The sequence below is a fragment of the Agelaius tricolor genome, unplaced genomic scaffold, assembly GCF_023055355.1.
Source record: "Agelaius tricolor isolate 1412-34295 unplaced genomic scaffold, bAgeTri1.0.p SCAF_5, whole genome shotgun sequence".
NCBI classification, from domain to species: domain Eukaryota; kingdom Metazoa; phylum Chordata; class Aves; order Passeriformes; family Icteridae; genus Agelaius; species Agelaius tricolor.
The window spans coordinates 54,597,698-54,619,163 of record NW_027269265.1 but is presented as its reverse complement, the minus strand read 5'-3'; the positions used below and the strand labels follow the sequence as shown (position 1 = coordinate 54,619,163).

Here is a 21,466-nt window from a genome sequence, read left to right as displayed (position 1 = left end):
CACTAAGCTGGCATTGTGTGTCAATCTGTTGGAGGGTAGGAGGGCTCTGCAGACAGACCTGGAATGGTTGGATGGGTGGGCAGAGTCCAATAGGATGAAGTTTAATAAGTCCAAGTGCCAGGTCCTGCATTTTGGCATAACCTCCTGCAATGTTATAGGCTGGGGACAGTGTGGCTGGACAGTGCCCAGGTGGAAAGGGACCTGGGGTACTGGTGACAGCCAGCTGAACACGAGCCAGCAGTGTGCCCTGGTGGCTAAGAAGGCCATCCTGGCCTGTCTCAGGAGCAGTGTGGCCAGCAGGAGCAGGGAGGTTGTCCTTTCCCCTGTGCTCAGCACTGGTGAGGGCACACCTCGAGTGCTGTGTCCAGCTCTGGCCCCTCACTTTGGGAAGGACATTGAGACGCTGGAGCGCGTCCAGAGGAGGCAACGAGGCTGGAGAGGGGCTGGGAACACAAACCCTGTGAGGAACCACTGAGGGAGCTGGGGGTGCTCAGCCTGGAGAAAAGGAGACTCAGGGCTGACCTTATCACTCCCTACAGCTCCCTGAAAGGTGGCTGTGATCAGGTGGGGTTGGTCTCTTTCTCCAAGCAGCACTGACAGAACCAGAGGACACAGTCTCAAGCTGCACCAAGGGTTGGATATTAGGAAAAAGTTTTTTATGGAAAGAGTGATAAAGTGCTGGAATGGCCTGCCCCAGGAGGTGGTGGAGGCACCGTCCCTGGATGCGTTTAAGAGAAGGCTGGATGTGGCACTTGGTGCCATGGTTCAGTTGAGGTGTCAGGACATGGGTTGGACTCGATGATCTTGAAGGTCTCTTCCAACCCAGTCATTCTGTGATCCTGTGTGATTCTGTGAACTGCACCCACAGGTCCCTTAAACTCTTGAAGAAATTCTGGAAACATGGAAGCCACCTCCTACCAACTTTCCCTCACTTTTAACCACTTATGCTCTAAGGAAAACCCTGCATTATTCCTATTTTCTTCATACCAACTGGCTTTTCCAAGCACCAGATTACCATACTTCTACCCAAAACAAATCAGAACTTTCCAGTCCCAAATTCAGGGCTGATGAGGTACTAAATATGTGGCTCTGCATGTCTGAACAAGGCAGGCAAGGGTATCAACACAGAGACGCTTCCACGGGAACTCAAAACATATTTGAGAGTTGGTTGAGCCAAGCTATGGCACAAAAATAGGGAAAAGAAGAACCTGAACAAAAACTACAAAGAATGTGGCTGCAGAATGTTAACATGGTACAACTTCTAATGCTTTTAGTGGGATAAATGGGAAGTAAGCTGAAGGAAATGCTGGGTACAGCAGTAATGGAGTTGGCACATGTTGCTGCATAATACAAGGGATTTTGTAATCTCTGGGGAAGTGATTTCTCTCATCAGCCTTGTTTCTCACACCTCAGACTTCACCATGACAGCAATTGCCTACAAGAGAGGCCAGAATAAAGAAGGACAGACCAGCTCCACATAAACACATAAAACCAGTTGTATGATCACTCATTCCCACAGGAGGCACTACTCTCTTGTTAGAGCAAGAAGTAATAAATAAAGGAACTGAAAGCTTTATCAGTCCACATGACTTTCCCTCATGTTATCCTGATTAATTCAGAGATTATTTGTCCTACCAGTCCTACCAACAGCAGAAAATCAGTGAAAGTATTTCACAACTGCACTATTTCAAACAGAGTATTTCAAACTTGGTCCTGAGAAATTAAAACAGTTAAGGTTAGGCTCAGTTCTATACATTATGTCCAAATCTACCAGTCCCTCTCTTCATCCCTCTTCTCCTGCAAACACAGACACTTTATTTTAGAATAAGGGTCAGAGGGAGCCAGAAATCCCTCAGAAATCCTTGGCTCTTCCAAATAATCTTATACCACAGTATTGCTAAAACTGATCTTTCAATCTTCAGTGTACCTGGAGTATCCTGAGCTGATTTCCACTTCACATTGCCAATCTGTGGGGGAGAGAGGGATTAATGTTGCATAATTCCTAATTTCTTTGTCCTGTATATCAGAACCATAATTACTTCCTTTCCTAATCTCCAGAGGGTGATGTCCTCATGAAGAGAGTGTTTGGAAAAGGCCAAAGGAACAGCCCAGCAACTCTAAATGCTTTGGAATTATGAAGGAAAAGGAACAAAATCAATCTCAAATTATAAAGTCAAGAATTAGGAAAGGAAAGGAACAAAACCCATCCACAATTAGTTGGTATAGAAGGTGAAACATGGCTCTCACTCGTGGTGGAAAGTCAGCAGAGAGATTTCATAAGGGTGGTGATTATGTTACTGTCACACTGCTGGCAAGGATGGGGAAATGCAGAAAAAAGCTGGAACCATTTTGGTTGGAAAAGACCTTTTACAGTCATGTTCTTAAAGCACATCTGAGAGAAACTTGTGACAGTGTCCACCATAAATGCACATTTTCTCCTGGAAAGGAAGACAGAGAGGGGTACTCCTTATGTTTGTGCCACTGCATTCCCTCCTTTACTTATAAAAGTGAGGAATTGTGCATTTCAAGAGCTGAGGAAGCACAAGGAGATGAAGTAGAGCAAGGAGCCAGCAAGGATTTGCTGCACATTACAAGCTGTGTCCACATCCTACACAGACTCACAGATCCTGTTGGTAGGAAGCTTTGTCTGTTTTAGTGTTTGGGGAAAATTCCAAACTCATTCCATCTCCTGAGTAAAGATCCACCCAGCCTTCCCACCTGAGGTGTGTCAGCAGGTACAGGCAGGCCCCATCAGCCATCAGGGTGAAAACACATTGCACAACCCTCCAAATTACCTTCCTGAGAAGCTTCTTCTGTAACATTTGGACTCAGCTGGTGTGTCTTTCACTGTACCTCCTGAGATGCACTTCCTTTGCAGTTCTTTGCACTAACAGGCTCATACTGACACATACTAAACCCAGCTGGAAATCACATTATTCTGCAAAATTTAAACACAAAAATATAAATTGCAAATAAATAAAATATAAATTTTATATATATAAAATTTATTTTGTAAATAAATTATAAATTTTATAATATAAATTTATATAAATTATATTTATATAAATATAAATATATGACTTTTCATTTGGAGAAGAATACTGCAAATATCACCTGAAAATGTGATTGGTCCTTTCATACTTGTTTCCTTCTTTTTCCCCCCCTTTGCTGTTTGCAGGAAGTCTTCCAGGCCAGGCTGGAGCAATCTATTCAAGGGGAAGGTGTTTCTATCCATGGAATTGGATGGGCTCTAAGGTCTCTTCCAACCCAAACCATTCTGTGACTCCATGAAGAATATTATGTCCTTTAGCAGTCTCACCCCCTTTTATCAACTACATGTTTAAGGATTATGCTGTGTGGTGGCACAGGTTCAGAAAGTGCTTCATGGAACCTCTCTGTCTCCAAACAGGATGATGTGAGGACCAGAATATTTCAAATACAGTAAATTAATTTAATCACTTAGTTTTAGCTGTCTTAAAATGCATAATGTAAATGATTTATGTGTTCTTGCTCTATAATCATGTAAGGAAATGGACAGCATAAATTAGATCCAGAGATAAATATCTCTCTCCATTGACAAGAAAACCCAGGCAGCAGCTTAGACAAGATGCTTGACTCCATAAAGATGGACAAGGTGAATCTGGTTTGGGGAGTCCTTCAGTGCTATTGTTGACAAGGTTCTTTTTCTAAAAAGTCATTGCTGCAGGCAGCACAAGTTTTAGATTTAAAGACAACGGCAGTATTTGAGTTCTAACCAGCATTTCTTTGTATTCCTTCCCTTTGTTGTGGACAGTGACCAGTTAAGCTTATCTTCTCTTTCATAAGTGAAATAATGGAGTTCTTTAAGGAACTGTGCTTTCAGAAAAAGTCTGCAGAAGCAGTTGAAATAGAAAATCAAATAATTAAAATACCCCTTTGCAGAATTACACTCTTACAGTTAGCTTTTAAAACTTCCTCACCTTTCAGAAGGAGCCTAAATGATTCTCCTTTATTCTCCCCATGGGAGAGAGAACATTAAAACCCCAGTCAAGTTATTCAGCCAGTCTCAAGCAAGAACTGGTGCTTTCCACACGTAGAATTGTCTTACAAAATCCCAGACACCCACTCACTCCATGAGGACAATCTTGTCACTTTTATTGGAGGGAAACGAGGGGGAGCGGAGCTGAGGGATATAATTCATCCTGTCACTCAGGAGTCATTATCAAGATCAAAAGGGAGGAACTGTATTTTGTAGCTGGACCAGTTCCTTGCTCAACCTGTGCCCAGCACCACCTGGCTTACCTAACTGCCTTGATTCACCTGGAATGGCTGGATCCACATTTCATCACAACCCATCCTTTCTTTTGGGGTCTTCCTCCTCCTGCATCCCTGTGAAGGGCAAGGAATGAAAAGTTAATGCTACCTAAACCACACCATCCTTGTTTGTCAAACAGAATTTATCTAAAACAACCTATAAAGTGTCTAGTTTATCTATATTCTGGCTTGCAGTTGCATTTGGAAACATAAATTTGCATAGGTGACATAGGCTCAGGACACACTAACTTCACATCCCTGGGTGCACAAGTGCAGCTCACTCTGGAAACCACAGGGATTTAGTAACTGCAACTTCAGTGTTGTAAAATAAGGGCTACAACTCAGACAGTCAAAACCTGTGCCTTTGCATATCTGTAATAACAATATCTGTTGGAAACTTCTTGCCCATCTATTAGGAATCTTAAAAATAATTATATATTGCTTTCATAGTAGTGTCCAACATATAAAAAGCAGATAATAAATTCATTCAATCAATAGAAGGGGTGTTAAGCACAGAAAAGTGAGTGTTGCATTGTAGTGCCTCCTTTAGGAGGGTTTTAAATCATAAATATCTTCATATAGGGCAAATGTGTCATTGCTCCTGCTCAGGGACAAAACCAGCAATTCAGTTCAAAGTTTCCTTTATTCTTCTTACCTATAATCAAAATGTCTCATTTTTCAGGCAGAACCTTTAATTATCTTCTCCAAAAAACATTTAAAGAATCTATAAGGTTAAAATTGTTAAGGAATGCACGCTAAGAAAAAGATTGATGGTCTCAAACATTCAGTAGAACAGAAACATTCATTAAGTATAACAAATATTTAAATAGTTCCTTGCACAATCCCTGCAGAGCTTACATGGGTCAGCAATGGTTTATCATTATCCTTTTCCAGTGTCATCAGATAAGTTATCTCAAGAATCTAATTATTTGCTGTAGATAACCAATTGCTCAAAGTCTAAAACCCTGCCATCACTAATGATTATTAATGCTGACCAGATTATTTAATGGTCCCTTGGGTTTTTTTAGAGTATTATTTTATGCTCTTCAATCAAAACTAACCCGTATTATTGAAAGAAATATCGGTAAAAATACAATTTAACTATTCCCAGCTGTTTTTTACTTAAGCTTTTTCTGATTCTGACAATGAGTCAGTAAATAAAGAGTAAATGTACATAGAAATTATCAGAGTATGCACCTATTTAAAACTACCTAAGCAAAACACAAGAGCAAAAGCTTTAGGGGGAAAAAGGCATCTTTAAAATATAATGAAATGAGCCAGATAAAGCAGCTTCTGAGGGAAGCAAACTCAGAAAGTAACTGGGAAAATTATAATAATAATGGAGAATAAAATTTATCTATCTATATCTATCTATCTATATAAAATATATTATATGGAGAATAAAAACCATGCAAGCAGTGTAGATTCAAGGTGAATTTTCATGTGCAGTCCTTTTCCTCTCAGTTCTACATCCTTGAACTGAGGGATTCTTACTGAGACAAGTCCATTAAGGGACTAGATGTTTATTTGGATTCATGGATTACTGTTCCATACGTTAAGTGGTTGGAATGCTTTGTTGTTCTAGTATGGGATCTTCTTTAGGTGCTCCATGAGCCACCTGGAGTGTTATCCTTGGAAGGAAATTGCATTATAAATCCTTTTGCTCCAGCCCAGCAAGATGGATATTAGTGGATATTATGCCAATATTGCAATTGACTTCCCTTAATTGCTCCTAATCCTTGATGAGACAAAAAGAGGCCTTGGGCTGTGCCTGTGGGATACTTCTCAAGTACTAATTGGATAATCTTAGCCCTGAGCAGCTAAAACCATAACCTTTGTTCATGTCCTGATTGATTACAGATTGCAAACAGGAGGCACCAAATACAGATTGCCTGAGGAGGCACCAAAGCACTCCAGGTCCTGTGCTTTGGGCATGGAACAGAAATCTTGGGATTATCCCAGGATAATGGATGGAAATACACATGGATCTGGAAATACAACTTTTACCATAATGGGATCTCCCCTGTTCTGGGACAACAATAGAGTAATTAATTAAAGGACAACAGGCTCAGTAATTAATTTGCACCTTTAGGGATTATATCAGGGACACAATGAAATTAAATTTCCTGTTGGAAGAGGCATGGCAAGGTTTTGGGAGCTGCAGAGGGAAGCAAAGGAATGAGTTTAACCATGCAAGGCTGAGAAAGGCCCAGCCACTGCTGGTCTCTCACATGGAGCAAGCAATGGAAACACCACATCCCCTTCTATTTTTTATAAGATGGATTGAAAGAAAAGGCTTTTTTGAGAGGCCATGCAGCTATTCCTGAGCTCCTTTCCTTGGGGAAGAGGTTTAGGAGGAGAAGGGAACTCAAGGACTCTGACCTGTTATCCGAACTCCGAGGCTCTCCCCCTCAGAAAACGAGGCACCAAAAAATGGGTAGCAAACACTTCCTGTGGTAAAAAATCACCTCAGAGGTGCCATTTGTCTTCTTGGACACTGGCACAGCCTCACAGCATCCAAAGATATCCCCAATAAAACAGGAGCTGAGGAGCAGGCCTGCACATCACAGGGAACAGCTGTGATAAACGTGAGGCCATGGGCTGAACCTCCTTGTCACGGCTGCAGGCAGACAAGGCCTCTCCTTTATGCATAAACCCTCACGATTTGGTGGTGGCAAAACAAGTGAGCCAAATTCTCACACTCCGAAATTTCCTGTGGACAATGATCCTTCTTGTTCAGGAGATGGAATGTCTTCTCTAAAATATACACGTTTGGGGGGGATGAAATTTGTGAATTTTAAGTCCTGTGTAGTCCTAGCTTCTAAATCCACCATTATTTCAAAATAACCCACCAAAAAATATTAGAGTTTTCATCTCATTTTTCCTCTCTTTCATGAGCTATTTAAAAGTTGGAATTCTTGTCTGGAGATAATTTGGGTTCTTTTACTCCCAGAGCAGAGCTTCGATTGAAAAGCTCCAGCTGCAAAGCTGCTATAAAGTGTTACAATTGCTGCACCTTTTCATTATCAAATACACCTAATGCAAATGTAAGCCAGGAGAAAGATTTTTTTTAATGTTGTCATTTGTTGTAGTGATTTGGATAACATTTCTGCTTTATTCACAGCACTATATTTAAGAGGGTTTTTTGTATTGTCATTTGTTATTGTGATTTGGAGAACATTTCTGTGTTATTCACAGCACCTGTTACAGGGAGGAATTCATCCAAAGAAAAGGAAAAACTGGCCCATTTCCAGATGCAACAGCAGGATTCTGCCACATGGGGACAAACTTGGATAATTTTTCCTCATCCTTTCCCTGCTTTTTTTCCTTGAGAACACTTCCAGCTGATTCAATTCTCGAGGCTCTCTAACCTTCCTCTCCTTAGCTGTCCAAATATCAATCAATTAGAAATTCAGCTACCTCTCCCTCAGGAGTGAAGAAAATAACAGTGGTTTGATCCAGATCCACATTCAAGCAAACACTCTTTTGAAATCGTCTGGAAAATAAATTTTTAAGAAGTTTTTATTTGATTTCAAGTCATAAGGGGAACTGCTGACCCCAGAATTGAGGGAGTCAAATAAAATACCCCCAGTAGCTGAGGATTACACTCCAAAATGAATGATTTCACATTTTGGGTTTAGAAAATGCAAAGAATAATCCTGACATGTATTCCATGGTCAGCTGGATGCATTTACCAGCAGGGGGGAGCACACAGCTGCAGCCAATATTCAGCTTTCGTAAGCACCAGTGCACCTAGAGCAGGCAAGGTTTACTCCCAATTCCAGGTGGGAATGATGCTAAAAGTGTCAAGCAGCGACCCAGAAGCCAAGTTGAGCTCAGAGATGAGTTCTGGGCTTGCCAGGTTCCAGGTCTCCCAGTGGGAAACTTGTTAAAAGATTTTCTTTGCAGAGACAAGAGGGATTATCTTGCTGTGTACAGATTCAGACAAGAACACCAGGCACACCCTGGTTCATGCAACTGAAGAGTGACAGCAGACAATAAAACACTGCATGAAGGAGGCAGCTATGCCTCAAACTTGCTTTTAATATCTGAGGTCATATTTAAGGGCTTGTTAGTCAAGAGAGAATTCCTTTTCCAGGAATCTTCTGTTCCACAGGGATTGCAGCCCTGAAGAAGCAGCACCAAAGCAAATCATAGTCCATAGATTTTTTTTCCCAAAGCCATGTTTTCATTAAGAGAAAAATGGAAGGTTTTTATTTCCTGGGACACTGGGGAATGGCTTCAAATTGCCAGAGGATGGGTTTGGATTGGATATTGGGAAGAAATTCTTCCCTGTGAGGGCAGTGAGGCCCTGGCTACTTGAAAGGATTGAGTTGGTGCTGATCAAGGCCTGAAAGGCACCATAATACCAGGAATACAAGGATGGGGAACTGGGATCTTGTGCAGCTCCCTGGAAAAGCCAACTGCTTGGATTTGTTGGCATGGTATCTGTTATCTTGGCACACTGACAACAGATTTGCAGGACAATAGCTGGGATCTCTCCTCCTCTGCTCTGTAAGTCACTGGGTGTACTCATGGTAAGAAATACCAGCAGATTTTATTGAGCCCAGCTGCCTAAATTCACATATTACTCTGGATATTCCCCCCCCAATATTTATTTCAAACCAGCTTTGTGGGGGAAGAAAAAATGGCAGAATCCCAGTAGTAACAAAACTGGAGAGAGTAGCCCAGAGGTAAATCCCTTCCCAAGGTGTTATTAGGGAGAGATAGAGGTGGCAAGATAACTCACACAGGCAGTGAAACTATCCAGGGATATTCAGATTTTGGACTGGGGAGTGTAGCAAGGATGCAAATTAAGAGTTTACACTGAAAAAAAGGGGATGCTGGTTAAAGATATAACACAGGGCCTTTCATCATCAACTATTTTTAAACAGTCAAAATACTCAGGGCCATGCTGCAAGGAATTAAAAGGCTTAAAGGACAAAGAGGAGTTGAGATTTTTCATTGGAGGGGACACATTTCAGAGAGGTGCTCAAACTGTACATTACCACCCCAAGAATACCTTATTTGAGTCAGGGAAAAGTTTCCTCAGTACTTTTTCTACTACATTCTTATGCACTACTGGATTTCACCTCATTCCAGAGACCACAGAATTCAGGACTGTTGGGTGGATGGTCACATTGGCAGAGTTTTCTCTCACCTCACAGGCTGTCAGCACGTTTCACCTTCTTACTCAAGGGATTTTTTCATTTAAGAGTTAGTAGGAGCAATAAAAAGGAGAGGTGGGCTAATAAAAGAGGGTTTAAAACTACCCTGAGAGCATCTCTTTCATTCTCACACACCCAAAGCCTGCAACTTCAATCCTAGGGTTAAAAATCTTACATCACCACCACTTATATTGAGCAAATTTTGTGTGCTGCAATATCACACTTTTAGCTCATGTCCCACAGCTGATATTTAAATAATTTTAATGAGCATTTTGCTGGATAGTCCCTGCCTGCTTTACTTTACTGTGCACAGCTGATGGATTTCTGATTCAGCAAACTGGAGCTTCACAATGGGGTGTTGAAACACAGCACCAGAAATTCCCAGCTGGAGTTTGTGTCCCATCTATTTCCCTGAAAAAGCCCAGGTAGAACATTCCAAAATTGTTTGGCTCCTCTCTCCCTGACATAACACACAGAATGCAGGAAATCTTAGTTTGAAATTTCATTTTGTTTTGTTTTTGTTTTTAGGGCATAGATATTTTAATATGTAATTTTTATGTGAGCCTTGGGTTTGGTGTGGAGTTTTTTATTTGATTTTTTTTTTTTTTTTTTGGTCATGGTGTGTGTAGATCTAACACGCACATCAACAAGAAAATAAAGACAAAAATAAAAACCACAAATCCTCTTTCAGCTTCATGAGGAGCCAAAGCCTGGTAAATCCACTGTTGCAACAGCTCAAAGGGGTTTAGGCTATTTCATCATTCCGGCAGAACAGAAGAAGGTTAAATGAATATTTGGGACCTCTGGCATGAGGATGCAATTCCAAAGGTCCTAATAAATCAGTGGAAGTGGAATGAGTAATTCCTGAGAAGAGCCACCCTTTAAATCAGAGCTGCCTCTTCCCAAAGGGGGGAAGTCCCTGTGGATTCAGCCCACGTAGGATAATAAAATAAACACTAATTAATCCCTATTGAAGCTGGGTTTGTTTCTTTCTTCAGGCCTCTACTTTTGGGCACTGGGATAATGCTCTGATCTGATGTGGTCTCTCTTTTGCCCTCTCCTGCCTGTTTGTTGTGCTGGATACCCCACAGACCATGAACTGAACATGACACTGATCCAAAAGGTTGTGAAAGGGTTGAAAAGCCCACGTAAGCAAACCCCAGCCCTTCACTGACTGGGATCCAACTGGTGTGCACAGTTCTGCTCCCAAAAGTGGAATTATGAGTCAGAGTGAAAATGAAGGTCATGCAGATTGCTGTGTGCAGCAATTCTTGCAGGCAATATGGGCTTTATTTGCATAATTAGCTTGTTCTTGCTCAATAATCTCCTCACAGGACTGGATTCTGGATGTTTTTGCTGGATTTTTTCAGGTGTTATATGCTATTAAAACCCCCCAAAAACAAGGGATAGCACTTTAAAAAAATGCCTTTGTTTTTATTTCATGAATACATTTAAACTGAATCTCTTCTAACTCATCACAGATTGGAATAACAGCTCCAGTGGGCACCTTTGTGTCAACACCTTCAATCAATAAACTGGATTAATTGGCACAAAAAGATAGCATGGTGGCTGAGCATTGGGGTTTTTTTAAATGGAAAAAATACTCCCACAAAATCAAAATTTCAAATATAAACATATTTACCCTTCTAAGCCTAACCACCCTGCAGATAAAACACACAGATAGGGTAAATAAGACTTGAGTGGTAAATATTTGTAGGGACGGAACAGTCAGTAGGGAGAGTTCTAGACCATTTCCAGAACCTAAACCATCCCTAAAAGGTCTATTTTCACATCTGTTTTTATGTGTTTTCAGGTGTTACTTCCAAGAGAGAATATAGAGCTGTTAGGGAAAAATTATTTTTTTCAAACTAGATTGACTTTAGTGACCAGACAAATCAGTAAAGATTATTTCACTTGATTTTTCCTCATCTATCACCAAGAGGATATAAGGAAGATGCATTTATATTTTTCTAAGAAAACAGAAAAATACCCTTGGGAGGCCAAGAGCTTAAGTGTGGAACATCCTCACCATTCCCCAGTTAAGAAGACTTGAAGCAGAGTGAAAGAATTAATATTTTGATGCAAACCTGCCACAATCCATGGAGGAGTTGAGGAATTTCCTAAGGGACAAGTTGAACTGAATGGCCACAGCCTGAGATGAAGCCTTAGGTACCGCATTGCTCTTGTAAGTTTATTTACAAAGGATGCAGCATTGCTTCTCCCAGCTCCATTTTTGAGAGAAAACAGCCATAAATATCCTCTGGAAAGCACAGTCCTGACTTTAAGAGTGTGATCCAAGCATGCCCATGGGATGAGGTCCCTGAGGGGGATGGCAGCCAGGAAAACCAAGCATGCCCCACCCTTGGGTGGGAGATAAGAGGAAAATTTCTCAGACAGAGGCAGCTCTGTACTTGCAGGGGAGCACAGCTCAGCACTTTGGGCTGAGGAGTAATAGCAGAACACACCTTCTGTGGGCAGCACCTGATAAAAAGGCATTTTAGGTGGCAAGCTGGAATAATCACCTGTTTTTTTGGAGTTCAGTGTAAATACAACCTCTGTTTCTGGCTGTCTCTTTCTTTATGGACACACAAACTGCAATTTCCTTCAAGCCAGGCCACAAGTTGCCCTCCAAACAACCATTCAAGAGTTTTTAGGCAATAAAACTGAAGGAGTTTTTTTTGCAGGGGTGGCTGGTAAGAGGAATCAGTGCCTAAGTGAATAATTTTACACTCAGGAAAAGAGGTGCTGGACTGAGATGCTGCCACACAGAGCAGGAGTTGTTCTCTCCATTTTTAAATCCTCTTCATCGGATTCCACCCAAAGCATCTTATCCCATTGCATCCCTAAATCTGGGCCCTGAGGGAAGAACAAAAAGATACAAAAGAACTTTTGATCTACCTGGAAAAGGGAAACCACTTCCAGCAGCATCTCAGCACCAAACTCCAGCAGCCAGGAGGATTCTGCAAAGCATCTCCCTAATTTCCTTGTCTCTTCAAGGTACTTTAGATGGCAAATATTGTCTTTCGGGGAATATTAAAATTCTCACCTGACCCCTTGGACTTTGTAATGCATGTTAGAATTTAACCAAGGTAAACCAGCTCCACTGTGAATAACCTTTATTAAAAAGATAAAGAAATTATTATCAACACAGAGCAGCCTGTTGAGACAAATAGAGACAGAAATGTTTTCATTAAAACCAGATTTGAAAAAGAATCAATAATAATGACATTCAAATAAGCAGAATTCTAATTAAACAGTACAAATGATCAGTTTAATTTATGAGACTGACACTACAAAGAACCCTTTTGATTCAGCTTTGTATTGATTTCACAGGATCAGCACAGCTTTCAAGTCTCACTGGTAAAAAAAAGGAGGAGTTCTTAATATTTATATTACCTTCAGCAGGACAGCAATTTTAAAATGTCTTTATGTAGTACCATGAAATCCCTGCATTCATCTTAGGACATTATTATCCATTAAATAATTATATAATGTTTCTGCTTTTGCAAATAATTATGGATATCACCATAATAACGAGCCCTGGATTTGGGAACACTTAATTGCTCTAGTTATTAGTTAGCAGGGATTTCCAAACTACATTTTAAACACTTTTTAACAATTACTTTTTTAAACAGGACCCCTTTCAAAGACATCTGTCTACCATTCTTATGATACATCCAGAACGGTGTTATTGGTACCTGCACATACACATAAAAATATAAATAAAAAGAATGAGATGTTCTGGAAAAAAGACAAAGAGAAGAATAAAAACTGCAATCTCCTGCTTTGTTTGTTGGGCTTGATCTTGTTACCCAGAAGAGGGGTGTTGCTGTCTGCAAATTGCAACTCAAGTGAGCTGCTTTTAAATCTTCCACATCTTCCTCCTGTGGGTGATTTCTCCACTGAAAGTTCTGGGTGTGAAGGCAGAGGAGAGGAACCATGTGGCCTTTGCTTTTATGGGCAAATTATCTCTTTATTTGCCACTACAGGTTCTTGCCATGAAAATCTTTCTGGTTTTGGGTCAGTGAGGTGGGTTCAGTACCACATGGGTTCTGCCAGTCCCATAATGGAATATATTTGCTCTAAGTGGCATTATGAAATGTCATTGAATCATAATTGCTTTTCAAAATCAGCAAGATAAAGCAGAGCTTCTTCTAAAACAGGCTTTGACTTCAATCTAAAATTCATGACCTATTCATAATTCTCTAGTAAAACTAATTGTACTAAACCACCAAGAGGTAAACTTTTAGATAAAATGTAATATTTATATATAAAAGCAGGAGTACCCTAAATACCCTTGAAATCTGGACCTACTCCTCAGTGCTTTGTCTTCTCAGCCTGATTCAAAGCTGGTCGGCACCAGAAATCCAATCTGACAGCACAGTCAGCACTCAGTTAGAACCCAGACCTGTATTTATGCCTACAGATACCACATGCCACGCCAGCTGTGTTCACACTGGCTACTGCAGGTGTCAGCAGCCCCCAGCTGATCTGCCTGCCCCTGCAATCCAGGAACAGAACCTGTTACAACCCTTAACAGTCACAGCAAGCTGACCAGAAGTGATGGGGACGTGCCCCAGAGGCTACCTTGTTCTTTGTACATTTATTTGATCTGTTCAAGAAAATTAAAATTAAAAAAAATCCCTCTGGCCTAATGTTTCCTGACTTCCGGCACTTTTCCTGCATTTTTTCACTGATCCACTGAGCCAAGAACACAAAGGAGACCTTAATACTGAAAGAGACTTGTGAGAAAGATGGAGAGTTTTTATCAGGACTTGTAAGGACAACAGTTTTGAATTGACAGAGGATGGGTGTAGATTGGATATTAGGAAGAAATTCTTTATTGTGAGGCACTGGAGCAGGTTTCCCAGGGAAGCTGTGGATGTCCCATTCCTGGAACTGTTCAAGGCCAAGGACAGGGCTTGGAGCAACCTGGTCTGGTGGAAAGTGTCCCTGCCCATGGCAGAGGGTGCAGCAAGATGATCTTTAAGGTCCCTTCCAACCCAAACCATTCCAGGATTCTATGACTCGGAGAAGAATTTCCTTTCAAACCCCTTCCATAAGCAAGGAGCTGGCACTTCCAATAAAGTTAAACTGGTCAAGCTGATTCAGAGCTACTTCTCCCCAAGTTTAAAAGCCCATCTCTGAATTCAGAGATTGAGAGCAGGAAAAAACAGAGGTTCATGGTGGGGAACAAGGTAAAAATGTATCTTGAAGCCACTTTCCCATTTAATTCTTACTGAAATTAACTTTGCCCAGCTCCTGAGTTCCCATGCCTGAGGACATGCACAGGGATGTGTCCTGGCTTTTGGCAGCAGTTGTGTGGTGAAGGGATTCCCTTGGAGAGTTGCCAGTTTCTATCCATGCAGATATGCTTCCAGCCAGTGCTCCCCAGAATCCTTCAGGGAACTGCAGGAGCAGAAGGGAAAAATCACTTAGGAGGAGACAGAGTTCAAATTTGTGGAAGGCCAACTGTAGTTATAGAAATAAAAGGGAAAGAAATGGATTTTAAATTGCATGGACACCTCACAGCAAAGTCCGACTGCTGGCAATGAGCTGAAAGGATTTAAGGAAGAGAAAAGCAAGCTTTGAAGCTCTAAAACTTTAGAGAAGTCTAAATAAACTCTAGGTTTGATCTCGCCATGGACGTTGATTTGAAATGGCTGCCTGGGTGTTCTCTTACCTGCCACCACAGAGCAAAATCATCTTGTTCATTGATACTTACTGCAAAATATCTACAAAGGCTGTCAGCAAAGTCTTGCTTTTGTACTCAATGCCATGCTTGTCACAGAGGCTTTTCACCAGGGGAGCCACTTTCCAGTAGTTGTGCCGAGGCATGGTGGGGAACAGGCTGCCCAATGGGATGAGGGAGAGTTATTGCAAGGCTTGGCTTTCTCCCTCTTCAAAACATCCCCCTGCCCCAGATGATTCCCATTTTTTCCCCCAGGATGATACTCACTGATGCTCAATTTGGAAGTTCAGGTGCCCGGTGAACCAGTCATTGAACACAGACTGGTTCACGTTGCAGGTTGCGTGGAGCTGGGAGGGAAAAAACCCAAAAGCCCCAGATGATTTAGATTTTATTTTCCTGCAAGTCCAACAATTGAACCCCCAGCAATCACTGCCCACCCTTATCTGGCATAAAAATCAAGGCAAAGTCAGGGATTACAGCCATCATTGCCCTGAGGAATTCAACACAGTCTAGACTAGCCAGGCTGAGTTTTTCATCCTTGATAAAACAGGAAACTGCTGCAAGTCCACTATGTGGGATTATACTGCTGGAGGCAGGATAGATGTGACCAAAGCTCTCTTTACATATTCTTTTTTATCAGGCAATTTTGTCAGATTTATCTGTACTAAACTTGAAGCCTGTAGGGTAAAAATCATGATATCCCACTTTGCTTCCCTTTACTTGGCTTAAAAAGGAAATTGGCTGTTATACCACCAGTACTTTTCTATAATAGGCAGGGGAAAAGGTTGTGAAAAATATGTTAAGGCCTTTCAGTGAAAAAACAGGATTTTTTAAATCTGGATTTCTTGTTTTCCAACTAAAATTTTAAATGGCTTGAATATAACAGAAAGGTTTATTTAATGAATGGAAGGGCAAACATCATTAACAGTAAATCTAAGAGAATAACAACGTTGTCTTAGTTCTACAATTTAGACCAGCAGACCCAGTATTCCAGAAGAAAGGAGTTTCTCACCTGAGTGGACACCCAGTCCTTGTTCTTGTCATAATCAATGTCCATTGGGATGTGGTTCATCTGGGACACCCAAATAAACCAGCTACTCTCAAGGTACCTAGGAAGATAAACCCAGAAACTCTTGTCACATCTCTAATCCCATCCAAATTTAACACTAAAACACTTGGATATGGCTCTTCTTAAGTGAAAAAGCACTTTTGGAGTTTAAGAACCACTCAAGTTTTAGATGCAGATGTTCCTGAGCAGCCACCATCCCCCCTCCCGAAGTTAAACTGTTTCTTCTGGACTATTTAATTCTGAGAAAATCATAGTTTTAGTTTCCATTTCTTCCTTTTGAAGCTCAATATTAATTACAAATATTAATTATGGGGCTCTGGGTGTGCTCTGAGTTACCTGGATAGCCAGTAGTATATCATGAAGGTTTTAAATCCCATTAAAGGAACATACATGAGGCAAACTCGGATGTTGAAAGTCACAACCAATATCAGGTCCTGTAAAAAAAAAAAAAAAACAAACAAAAAACCCCCAAACAAAACAGGATGAAAATCAGCCTTTGTTGATTAAATGCCTCCATTCCATCCTCTCCCTTTTTCTTGAACTGCAGCTTAAAAAATGTTCTGATATGCAAATTTCTGATTTATCAGGATTATGCTCCATTCTGCATGAGGTGGGTGTGTCCCTGAAATATTCCTACTTAACCATCAATAACTTCAGAAAACAGCCCTGCCATCACACTCTGAGTCTGGGAATTTCCTGGTAACTTTTATTTCTCTGCTAAAAGGCTAAAAAGCCTCTTCTAAACTATTTTCTCTTGCTGCAGCAAGCCTAGAATCAGCCTTCTCTATCCTTTTTCTCTCTTACCCCCCAACCTCCTGACCAATAGGAGGTGAAGGTGGATACACTGACATTTTTGGAGTTTTCCAGACAGGGAAGCAGTGCTTACCAACCACTTTTTCCTCTTGATTGCAAAGTAGATTGTTGACAGCTGGAAGAAGGGTATGAGGGCGAGTGGGGCCAACACTGAAGAACAGAAAAAGAGAGATATTTGTAATTTCACTGCATCATAAAAATGATTCTTCTTTCCAGTAGAAGAAAAATTGCTGTCCTTCACTCATATTAACCTCCATGCACCCACATAATCTCTTCCTCTTTTCTTCTCATCACTTCTCCATTTCTTCCTCATCCCTGTATCTGTTTGATGCACCCCCATCTACATCTCATAACCCAAACAGACACTTAAGTGGTAATTCCTCCTCATGGGACCTTCTTTAATGTGAAGGAAGCTTCCTGGAGCTCTCACTTTAATGGGAATATCTTTAAAAACCCTTATTTTGTGGGAAAGGAGATGTACTCATGGTTTTAGGGGATACTCACAGACGAAATACTTGTGCTGGTAATTGTAAGGCATGAACTTCTTCTTCTGCTTTCCAAGCTGAAAAATGAAAAGATATTTAAATATTCACAAAAAGCACAATTAAGTTTATTTCTTCACCTTGTAATTTTTCACCAATTGCGCAAAAAGTTTCTTAACATCACCCCAAACTTTTGTGAATATAATACTTCAAAAGACAAAATAATAAGGAGCTAAAGCAAACTACTTCCAGAGCTCCAGTTCTGCACTGGATCAACACTGGAGCAACAAATAAACTGGATAAACAAAAGCCCTGAAATCCACTTTGCCTATCCATAGTGTGCCTAACACTGATCCTGCCAAAAAGCAGGAAGACATGAGAACTGATTTTCTACATTTTCACTCCACCAAACCCACTGAAGCACAAACAGCCTGCTCTGGATATTCATGCTCCTACATGAGAGCTCTTTCCCAAAATCCCTGACAAAATCCAATGGTTTTCTATCAATAAGCATTTTGTATCTCCCATTGCAGGAATCTGTCTGGGACAGCAGAGCTGGAATTTTCCATTTGGCTTGGAGAGTTTCATCAGCAGGTAAAAGAGAGAGAGGCATTATTTTAAGAGGCTGGTGTATCTTGCAACGAGGCTGTTTCATCACTAAATGATGAGTAAAAGGAATTACAAGGAGAAGGCTAACGAGCCCTTGCCTATCCTGATGCTGTCAGAAACCATCATGGAAGCAGGGAGGATCTATTCATATCTTCTCTTTTTTATGAAAGCCATAAAATTCAGGACTAGGAAACCCTTCACTGTGTTTGCGTTCGGTGCGCGGCAGCTCCGCCGGCCCTGAAGGATTTGGGTGCCCAACAGCTCTGGCAGCCAGGAGGATCCAGAGGGAACATCTGACTCACTACCACTCTCTAATGCAAGTGGCTGACTCACCCCTGGAGCTGCCTTCAAGGTGCCTGCCCTTACTTAAGCACTGATTTTAAGCCTTTGCTTCTCAGGAGTGGGTGCCCCAGCACTGCAATAACACAAGACTCTCAGATTTTGGAAAACTTCAGGAATTATCATAAAATCCTAGAATAGTCCAGGTTGGAAGGGACCTTAAAAACCACTTTGTTTCAAGGCACAATCTGGGTTGTTATTATTCTATATTAGACCCTTATCACACTCTAGCTTTCTGTGACTAAATCTGCTTTTGCAGACCTCCAGGGAGAGGGTCTTTCCCAGGCTGAAGAGCAGAGGGTGCATGTTGAGGTCAGGGTCCTTGCGGAAGCAGTTGGGCTTGGCGTGGTGCTGGTTGTGCAGGTGGTTCCACCAGCTGGCAGGCAGCCCCTGCGTGGGGAAAAGGGCAACACCAGGGATTCAGACTGGAGAAATATCAAGGATCCCATCTCTATTTACTGCAATTCCCTCACAGGAGACCTTGCCTGGATTTAGGGACACTCCCATCCATTGCTTAGTCCCGATCAGCCCCAGAGAACATTCCCACCACTACCTTCAGCATGTTTATCACCACAATCTGCAGGAGACGATTCCACCTGGGCTTCCTGAAGACAGAGCAGTGCCCCAGATCGTGCTGGAACCAGCCCATCTGGATCTGGGAGACAAAAGCATCACTGAGGAAAGAGAACTGCTTCATTGCAATAATTTCCCTTGTGAGTCTCTGTCTTCATAGTGTGAGTTTCATCCTCCTTCTGATGTGTCAGGAGACACTCATAGGGCTGGGAACTTCTACCCAGGCCACTGTCCACTAGAGCTGCTCAATTCCAGATATTAATCAGGAATATTACAGGGAAAGCAGTGAAGCATCACTGCAATTAACTTCACTGTCACAGCATGGAATTCTGTTGCTACCATCATGAATAATTAATTTCCAAGTAACCAGCCATGGCAAGTCTGTGGCTTCACTGCACTCCATATTTCCATGGAAATACAAGACTGCTCTTTGAGGGATACCTGCCTTAGCAGATATTAGGCAATTAAAACAGATTAATTAAATAAATTAGCTCATTTGCACCTGCTCCAGGGGGACCTGAGCAAACTTAAGCATTCAGTGCTAATAAGAAAATCTCATGTTCCTTCCTCCGCCACACCCTTCAATTTCTCCCATCTAAGTGCCACAAATCCCTATTCCCTCCTTCCCTACACCCACACTGAAATGGATCCTTTACTTATATGGCTGAATTTACTAATCCAGCAGAAAACTATTCAGGGCTAGAGGGGACTCATAAAGGACAAAAAACTACCAGAGCCATCTGACAGAAGAAACAGAGAGCCAAAAGTGCAGGTGAGAATGAAATATTCCTTCTTTTTGTTGGGTAAGTGATTAAATCAGCTCATCCCATCTTGTGAAAGAGCCAGTTCCACAAGAACCCCACCATCCCGAGGGAGCAGCCTGTCAGCAAAATGAGATCTGCTGCAGGCAACAAAAATTGTGACGTAGAACGTGCTTGTCATCTTCAGCCAGATAATGGGATCTAAGGAGAGGCAATGCCTGGGATGGGAGCATTCCATTAATCCTCTCCACCTGGAGGGGCCGAGGGCGTCTGCAGCATTGAGCACCCGTCAGCAGTTTACCTGGGCAGTGGTGAAGAACACCATGCCAACCAGGAAAGGCACCAGGGATACGCCAAAGTACCAGAGCACGAGCCAGGATGCAGCATCCAGGACCAGGAGGTGAAGGAAAATCAGGAAGAAGAAGAAGTAATTGGGCCTCAGAAGTCCCATCTTCTCAATGGTGCAGCGCAGCTCACGAAAATCCTCCAAGAGGGATTTCTGTGGGTAAAGTGAATGTTAATGCACTATTTACTTTGAAAATGTCACAGAGCAGAGCCAGGAACCCCAAAACAGCCACAGAAGTTGGAGATGTCTGTCAGTAGGGGCTCTGTGCCAAAACAAGCGTGAAGTCAACAGACTCTGCTTTGATTCTGAGACATCCCGTTGAGGAGAAGAGAGCAGGATTTGGGGCTCTGGAGCTCATTCCTTGCTCCCAGGGGTGGATTTAGTGATGCTGGGACAGTCATATTTCCATGCCTGCCTGTCACCACCCACAGCATCAGGCGTGCTCCCTCAGAGGCCATTCCTGCTACCTCTCCTGTTTTCCTTCTCCTTCCATGCTGAACCCCCAGCCATTCCCACCACTGGAATCTAGGGCACTCACCTTTTTATTAGACTCAAAGCTGGGTTGATCAGGTGCCAGCTCCCCAATCAGCAGAGATTTCAGGTACTTTTTCACCAGGGTCTTGTCGTTGTGGAATGCCACAAAGGCATCCTGAGGAACACAAAGGGAGGGAGTGAGAGAGGGCGCATGACCGAACACCAGAGCTGAGCCTCTCATTCCCCGAGTCTGGATTATAACACAAAATCCTGCTCCCCTTGTCCATTTTTGTCTCTCCTGTCACTGTTTCCTATTGACTGGAGCTTGGCCCAAGGAAGCTGGAGGAGTTTCAAGCACCCAGATTTCATAAAAGCCCCTGGGCGAGGCTGGTAATAAACATGAAAGGGTTTGATGAAAAACCCTTTGCAGAGGGAAACCTGTTCCTTCATCTGCTTGTTTCAGCACAGTCTGTCCCTAGAAGGCTCCAGCCAGCAGCCCTGCCCTATGGATGGGACCCAGGAGCAGGGAATGAGGTGTGTCTCTGCCATGCTTGGGATGAGGCTTTGAAATCCTGTCTGTGCAACACTAAGGCCATACAAAAATAGATGCTGCAGCCTCATATTCAGCAGCACAAACTGGGTGTCTCTTACAGTTCCCTCCTAATTTCCAGAACAGGTTGATGTTTTGGAGATGTGGGAACACTAATGACACAAAAGTGCCTGTCCAAGAACCATTTCAAAACACAGTTTCAAATAAAATATAAACAATGGAAAAAGGATGAGATTCCAGATAAATCAAAACTCTTCTTTAGCTCGTGTCCACAGTAGATTTTCCAGGAGAAAGGTA

General features: G+C 42.0%; 1 protein-coding gene across 9 annotated transcripts in view; it reads right to left on the bottom strand.

Annotated features, from left to right (window-relative positions):
* Positions 1–21,466, bottom strand: part of LOC139590582 (acyl-CoA (8-3)-desaturase-like) — a 32,035-nt gene that overhangs the window by 4,650 nt on the left and 5,919 nt on the right. For 2 of the 9 annotated variants that reach the window (XR_011679360.1, XR_011679364.1), the window contains exons 2-13: positions 20,684–20,794; positions 20,101–20,298; positions 19,019–19,120; positions 18,727–18,855; positions 17,540–17,597; positions 17,109–17,185; positions 16,559–16,656; positions 16,166–16,262; positions 15,421–15,500; positions 15,187–15,312; positions 4,282–4,368; positions 2,796–2,938 (exon numbers count right to left, since the gene is read on the bottom strand). Coding sequence is in view for 2 of the 9 variants with exons in the window: in XM_071428297.1 (XP_071284398.1) it covers positions 4,296–4,368; positions 15,187–15,312; positions 15,421–15,500; positions 16,166–16,262; positions 16,559–16,656; positions 17,109–17,185; positions 17,540–17,597; positions 18,727–18,855; positions 19,019–19,120; positions 20,101–20,298; positions 20,684–20,794 (1,149 nt within the window). In the remaining 7 variants the exon portion in view is untranslated. Of the gene's footprint in view, positions 1–2,795; positions 2,939–4,152; positions 4,369–12,560; positions 14,871–15,186; positions 15,313–15,420; positions 15,501–16,165; positions 16,263–16,558; positions 16,657–17,108; positions 17,186–17,539; positions 17,598–18,726; positions 18,856–19,018; positions 19,121–20,100; positions 20,299–20,683; positions 20,795–21,466 lie in introns of those variants that run through there. The other 7 variants (XR_011679361.1, XR_011679363.1, XR_011679362.1 and 4 more) reach the window with 7 other exon arrangements.